At 45.2% G+C, this 7,723-nt stretch overlaps 1 protein-coding gene across 1 annotated transcript in view; it reads right to left on the bottom strand.

The window, feature by feature from the left end:
* LOC309543502 (uncharacterized protein) overlaps window positions 1–7,285 on the bottom strand; it is a gene marked incomplete at both ends in the record, with an annotated part of 9,639 nt that extends 2,354 nt beyond the window's left edge. Inside the window, 2 exons of the mRNA XM_082275978.1 lie at window positions 234–361; window positions 7,195–7,285. Of these exons, the coding sequence (XP_082132104.1) occupies window positions 234–361; window positions 7,195–7,285 (219 nt within the window). The remainder of the gene's footprint in view (window positions 1–233; window positions 362–7,194) is intronic.
* Between the last annotated feature and the right edge of the window lie 438 nt (window positions 7,286–7,723).

Here is a 7,723-nt window from a genome sequence, read left to right as displayed (position 1 = left end):
ACACACACACACACAGACACACACACACAGATAGACAGAGACACACACACACACACACACACATATAGACACACACACAGATAGACACACACACAGATAGACACACACACACACAGATAGACACACACACACACAGATAGACACACACACACAGATAGACACACACACACACAGATAGACACACACACAGATAGACAGACAGACACACACACACACAGATAGACACACACACACACAGATAGACACACACACACACAGATAGACACACACACAGATAGACAGACAGACACACACACACACAGATAGACACACACACAGATAGACACACACACAGATAAATAGACAGACAGACAGGGGTTCCCTCCATGGGGTACCCAGCAGAGTACCAGAGAAAACTGGCACTGATGGATGGGGTGCCGGACCAAACGATAAAGTCCAAATTAATTGGTAAACACTGGAAAACAGCCAAAGTGTTTCGGGGTGAGAAGAAGACTCCCCCTTCATCAGGGCTTCAGGTAAAGGAAATTTCAGTGAACTATGACTATGAGCATTACATTATGTACAGCACTTTAAAGCTCAAAGGTCCCCCTCCCCCACACTGCAAGGGTTAAATATTCATTATGTCTGAGGGTATCTATATGTAAGAAGATGTCGTTTCGATATTCCTTGCTTTGGCAGGGTCTCTCCAGTGGTGAGGAGGGTCCCAGGTGTGCAGTCACACGCTCACCACCATCGGGTACAAGCACCCAGCATTGTATGTGATGACACTGAGGGGATTCCCATAGAGTTTATTTTCGGAGAGAAGAGGGCATGTGGGCGGGGCTTACTCACCTGTACACGCGGGGGGGACCTTTCACACAGTACTCATCAATGCCTGGGACCAGACGGGGACTGCAGACTAGAGATTGGCCGATTATTGGCAAAGCCAATATATCGAGGGCCGATATGGACTTTCCCCGATATGTCGGAATCGGCTTTATTTACCGATATTGCTGATATTTCAGGAAAGTGCTTGTACCGGGGTGAAGCCTGCAGCTGGAGGCCAGTACCCAGTACCGGTGTCCATACCCGGCGGTCGGCTGTCTTGTAATGACAACCGATGCGGCTGAGAAGCTGCTCAGCTGTCATTCCAAGGAGCGGGAGGGGACGTCCCCCCCCCCCACTCCCGCCGCCTTCCAAGGCTCGCCCGGGTCTCCCATCCATTTCTTTGAATTTGAGAGAACATCACTTCCTGGGTACTGGCGGCGCTGAATTCAAAAAACGTACAGCATTCAAAACAGCCAAACTTGGCGTTTTGAATGCTTAAGTGCAGAGGAGGGGTTTGGGGTCTTTTAGACCCCCAGATCCCTCCACCACAGTACCTGTAAACATTAAAAATAAAAAATGTTTAATGTCCGAAAATATCAGCAGATATCGGCCGATACTGATACCCAATGACCAAAATATCAGTATCGGAGGTAAAAAAACGCAATCGGTCGATCACTACTGCAGACATGTGAAGAATCTAACATTAAGGCAGTTCCCCAACTTAGAGCTGAGCCTTCACAGTGTTTAGTAATAAAGTGAAGAGCGACCTATCACATGTCACTACTCACTGTAACTTGTATGTTGCGTTAGGAGGGAGGTGCTGAGCCTGAACCCCTTTTCCAGTCAGCACCCCCCTGGTGTCTCACTCCCAGTAACAGAATGGGGTCCCACTGTGCACATAGCATGGACCTCATGTGTGCTCCCACTTAACTCTTTCCTTCCCATACCATGTGGCCAAGCCATAGCTCTCCGTAACACAAGTTCTGATCCCATTGCTATGGGATACCAACCACTAGGGAGGGGGCCAGACAACGACCCCCTCACTGCCGGAGGACCCATCTCCTTTACCAGGTACCATGCCATAATGACTGGTTGCTTGTATCTTGAACTGGGTAACTCCTCTTCTTTGTCTTGCTGAGTTAACCCTTTGTAGTGTTGTTACTTCATACCCTGTAGTGCATCCGCAGACCCGGGTTCCTTAGATAACGTGAAACCTGCATGCCTCCCTTTGAATAACTTTAGACCAGGCTCAGAACGGTTAATGTATCTTTAGTAAGAAGGTTCCAAATGTGACAAAACTGTCCCGCACCCCGCTTAGGTGCTTCCGTCAAGATAAAGCTTCCTCCAGTCTGGAAGTAGGAACCAAATATTGCACCCAAGATACTAGACGGGACTCGCTCAGATGCAAAACTGGAACTCTTTATTGAAAACTCACACAGAATTTATAGTACACCGGATCAGGTGAGGCTGTTCACATTATCGTATGCAAAGGAAAATGTATACAGGAATAAAATTAACACAACAAAGGAACCACCAACATACATACTATAAACATGAAGCTACTTAAACAACTAGCCACCTAGGTGACTTAGTGCCCACCCAGACTACCCAGGTCAAGGCACCAAGCCCACCACCCTATATACAAAGTACTATACACATTATCAACATCCCACAATGGTTCCATAACCAGGTAAAGGGGTCCCAATATCAATCACCTCTGCAAGAGATGATCAGACAGACAGAAATAATAGGTGACTCAATTATCACAATTAGCAATGGGAGGAAGACACTTAGGAGGCACACTATGGAAGAGACCCACTTACACTAAACACATTATAAAAGGAGACCCCAGAGAGGTGGCTGGAACTGATGAGATTACCATCTGCTTTGAGTCTCACAGGGACTGAAGTCACGCCATCAGACAGTTCCAAGTCAGTGCTCATCCTTTTAGACAAGTTTTTTTGGATGGATATTCAGGAGAAAAACAAGATGACACAATATATAACAGAATGTAGTCCATAAAATAATCATTACACAGAGTTGTCACACCCCTCCCCCCCCCCTTCTATGATATCTTACAATATGGTAATGTAACAGATCCCCAATACTTGGACCAAGTATTTCTGTCTTAGGTCTCCAGAATCTCATGTGATGTAGTGACCTGGCCCCTCAACCCCCCCCCCCCCCCCAAACATCAGCCTAAACCTTGATGAAGGGTAAAACAAAAGACACTTTATTCAACAACTCACTTCCAATATATACAGTCTCATGGGTTTGATTTCATTATCATATGCAAATGTAATTGCGTACAGAACATAGTTAACATACCTTGGTCATCTGGAAAGAGACAATAGGTCAATGAGACTGCAACATTATCATAATTAACTCAACAAACAACAAGCCCAAAACATAGCCGAATACACATTCCTAGAAGTGTGAACACACCTCATGTTCTGTTCTCACTACACGTATGCCCCAGGCGTGTGCAGCTCAACATACAGCTAAACCTTTAATCCTGCAATAACCAGTCCTTTTGTAACTTAAGGCTTTATTCCAGAGATAGAATAGTGGTCACATGAACAGGTTACAAGTCAGAATGGATATGCAAATAGGATTGTGAATAGAGAGGTGAAACTGTAAATAAACATATAAAGGCATATAATCAGTATACAAACATAAACAGTATATGCATTGAGTATATAACCAACAGTTCATAGGCATACCAGCGATGCTTCAAAGGGGGGTTCAGGAATCTTCCCACAGCAACCTCAGATGCTGTCTGCTCCTTCCTGAGGTAAATTTTAAAATGGAGATTCTCTCAGAGAGGGGTGGAACTAATATCCAGCAATAGAGTACAGGAAGTACCATAAAGTACTGTACAACAGTCTATGTCACAGTGTCATCTTTTGGCCAATATTGGTATTACAAGTTCCAATAGCATTAATTATTTCCTTATGCTGGAGGCATGACACTCCCCGCCTGGTATCATCAGATACCACTATTTATTCCTCAGATGATAACAGCAAGATCAGTTCATAAACTGGTCTGAGGAACAACTTGGTCTCTTTGTTTTTATAGATTTTGACTTCCACTTTACATGGGAGTGATGATGTGACACAATCAGATAAGCGATGTGGTGGTGACCTGGAGCTGTTAGAGGATTTCTCTCATCTGAATCTAGGTTGGCTTGTCTTAGACGACCACCTACCCTAAGTAGTCCATTTTGATCAAGGAACGGGTCAAGTTTCCTCAGGGCACTGTCTCTAGGGATAGGTTTTCCGTTCAAGATACAGTCAATCTCCTTAGCATAGGCTTCATGCTGTACAGTGCGGATGATAAGATCCTGAGACTGCTGTAGCTCTAATACTGAACTGATCCTTTGACAATGGTGCCATCCCTTGCGATCACAGCTGTTTGAGTCACCTTTAAAGGAGCGAGCTCTATGGATAAGACAAGAAATAGCTCGAACAAGTGTCTTCCATTTTGAAAATCTGGTAAATCTGTCAGATTTAAGCTGACAACCTGAAGTTGCAGTATGAAATGTTGAGATCTCAGGACGGATGTCAGTATCTGAGTCTGGATCTACTAGTTCAATAGTGTCACTTTTAGAAAGGGTCTGTTCTGCATCGTACAAGAATGCAGGTCCAGTAAACCATGTTGCGTCTTTCAGGTTACATGCAGCAACAGCTCTTGTAGCATGGTCTGCAGGGTTGTAGTCAGTAGGTACATAGTGCCATTGTGTTGGAATGGTAGATCTCCTAATCCTCAACACTCTGTTGTTGACATAGACGTAGAAACGTCTGGTCTCATTGTAGATGTAGCCTAGAACTACCTTGCTGTCTGTGTAGAGTTGAATATCCTTGAGGTCAATGTCCATCTCTGAGGCTATTAGCTCTGTTAGTTCAACAGCTAGTACTGCAGCACAAAGTTCTAGCCTAGGTATAGTATGCTCGGGGTGTGGAGCAAGCTTTGCTTTGCCCATGATGAATCCTACGTGGCATCGTGCTGTAGTGTCAACAGTCCTTAAGTAGGCCACAGCAGCTATTGCCTTGACAGAAGCATCACAGAATATGCAAAGGTTTTGACTCTGTATCTCTGTAGAAGGTACAGGAGCATATGGGCGTGAAACATGGAGATCAGATAAGACTGATAAAGAGTCCCTCTACTCTACCCAAGAGTTCCTCTTATCAAGGGGTAGTGGGGCATCCCAATCGGATGTTTCACGAATCAAGTCTCTAAGCAAGGCTTTACCTTGAATTGTGACAGGTGCCGCAAATCCTAATGGATCGTACAGGCTATTGATTGTAGACAAGAAGGGAAGAGGTGCAACCCAGCTGTTTGTGCTGTCTTTGACTAGACCTTGCTCCATTATTTCTAAGAAGAGTTTGTCTTCGATAGACATTGCCACACGATTGTCATCTTTAGTTCTCTGAAAGACTGTGCACCCTAAATGGTCTTGGTCACTGTCACAGTTGTCACTAGTGGGGTTTGTGAACGGACAAAATGAGTGGGTGCCGTAGGCTGATTCCTTAACAAGGAAATGGTTGTGGCATGGCTGGAAAAGAGAGGGACCTCCATTCTCTAGGGTATTTGTGAGCATGCTGCTAACGGAGTTAGGTTTGTGCACGCTTCCTAGACAGAGATCTCCTTTGATGACCCATCCGAGGTCTAACTTCTGAGCATAAGGAGCGTTATTGGGACCATTATTCTGAGCTCTTGATTTGTGGGCTTGTAAGATATCTCTCCCGAGGAGTAGGATAATCTGAGCCTGAGGATCAAGTTCTGGTATCAGATGTGCTATGCGTTTCAAGTGTGGGTGATGAGCAGCTACATCTGGTGTAGGAATTTCAGATCTATGATCAGGGATCTGATTGCATTCGATAAGAGTTGGCAAAGACAAGCGAGATCGCTCATCGATGGACTTGATTTGGTAGCTGGATGCTCTCCTGCCAGCCGTCTCCACTATTCCTGCACAAGTTTTCAAGGAGTAGGGAATGCTGGGGCCTTTAATGCCGAACATGTCAAAGAAAGTTGAGCTGGCTAATGACTTGTTACTTTGGTCATCCAGGATTACGTAAAGCTTAATAGCTTTGTCTTTTTGGCCTGCTGGGTAGACTCTGACTAGGCAGATTTTGGAGTAGGACCTACCACCTATGGCTCCTTTGCAGATCTCTTTACATTGTGAAGTGACCTCTGGTGTAGTTGTGGTGGTGTGCTCCTCCTCCCCGCCGTGCTCATTAGTGCTGAGGGTGTGTTGTAAAGTCCATGGAGCTGGCCCAGGATGCAACCCTGTGTTGTGATCTGAGCTGTCACATTCTGTGCATTTTAAACTGACCTTACAGTCCTTGGCGAGATGAGATGTTGAAGAGCAGCACCTGTAGCAGATGTGGTTCTCCTTGAGGAAGGCTTTGCGGTCCTGTATGGTTTTCTCTCTGAAGCCTCTGCATTTTAGGAGAGGATGCGGCTTCCGATGCAAGGGACACTGCTTACCAGGATCGTTGACCTTTGTCTCTGAGTTAGAGAAGTTGGCAGACCTGTGAAAGGAACCTGGAGGAGACACATTCGTTTTGTGTACTGCTACTGGAGGTTTGCGAGGGTTAAGTCCCACAGGAGCAGCACACAACAGCGTAAAATCAAAACTTGGATCATTTCTTGTTTTAGCTTGCTGGCACACAAAGTCCACAAAAACAGAAAAGGGAGGGAATGGAACATCATGCTGTCTTTTATATCGGGATCCGTGTGTAATCCACTGCTCTTGCAAGTTATAGGGTAACTTTAGCACAATGGGGTTGACACCTCTGGCTGTGTCAAGGAATGCAAGTCCTTGTAAGTCTCCCTCGGATTTAGCTACTTGAAGTTCCATTAGCAAGTCACTTAACTCTCTAAGTTTATGGTAGGCTTTGCTAGGTATTCTGGGAAAGTTATCAAGTCTTTTGAATAATGCATTTTCTACTGCTTCTGCTGAACCATAACACTCATCAAGTCTGTCCCAGATTGTTCTAAGACCAGCGTCTGGGTAGTTTATATTTATTGTCCTGATTCGCCTGGCATGTTCGGCAGACTCATTTCCAAGCCATTTGATCAGGAGATCTATCTCTTCGCTGCAAGATAGCCCTAAGTCTCTGATAGTGTTTTGAAAGGATGACCGCCAGGCTCTGTAGTTTTCAGGAAGGTCATTAAACTTTTCAAGTCCTTTGGTGACTAACTCACGTCGTGCAAAGAACCTTGCAAAGTCTATGGTGGCTTGGTTAGCCTGTTGTGTGTTGTCATGGTAAGATGGCTGTGTGTAGTCATACCTTTTGCTGGCACCTAGCTGTCCTCTGATGTACCATTCTGGCTTGGGTGTTGGTTCTGGAGGGCTATTAGAAGGTGATTCTATTATCTCACCTATGGGAAGTCTGTCGTAGGAGATGTCACTTTGCACGGATTTCTCCCGTTTGCAGGCTTGAGGCTTGTCGATGACTTGCGGCAGTACCATGAAGTGTCTTTGGCTTGTCTCTTTGACGTCATCTTTGACACTGCTTGTTTTAAAATGTTGGTTGATGTAATCTGACGTTTGTTGTAGAGAATTTGGAGTTTCAGCTGCTGGATCGAGAATATTGCTGCATCTGCTGCGTTCACTTCTCGGGTATACAGCTAATTCTAAGGCCTCTGCTTCAGCTATGGCTGCTGCTACTTCCTTCTCTATGGCGAGTTTCTCTAGGGCTACTTCTAGGAGGGCTTCCTCTGCCTCCTTCTGCATTTTTAGGAGGGCTTCTTCTTTCTTTGTTTTTAGGAGGGCTTCTTCTGCCTCTTCTTTTGTTTTTAGGAGGGCTTCCTCTGCTTCTTTCTTTAACCTCACTTTCTCCTGTTTAATCTGCATTTCTTGCTCAGTAAAGGCTGCTCGCGCCTTGGCGGCTTCAGCTTTCACACGTGC

This window comes from Pelophylax lessonae, assembly GCF_965119305.1.
Source record: "Pelophylax lessonae genome assembly, contig: HAP1_SCAFFOLD_138, whole genome shotgun sequence".
NCBI lineage: Eukaryota > Metazoa > Chordata > Amphibia > Anura > Ranidae > Pelophylax > Pelophylax lessonae.
Note: the sequence above shows the minus strand (reverse complement) of the source record. Positions and strands in the feature narration are given on the sequence as shown.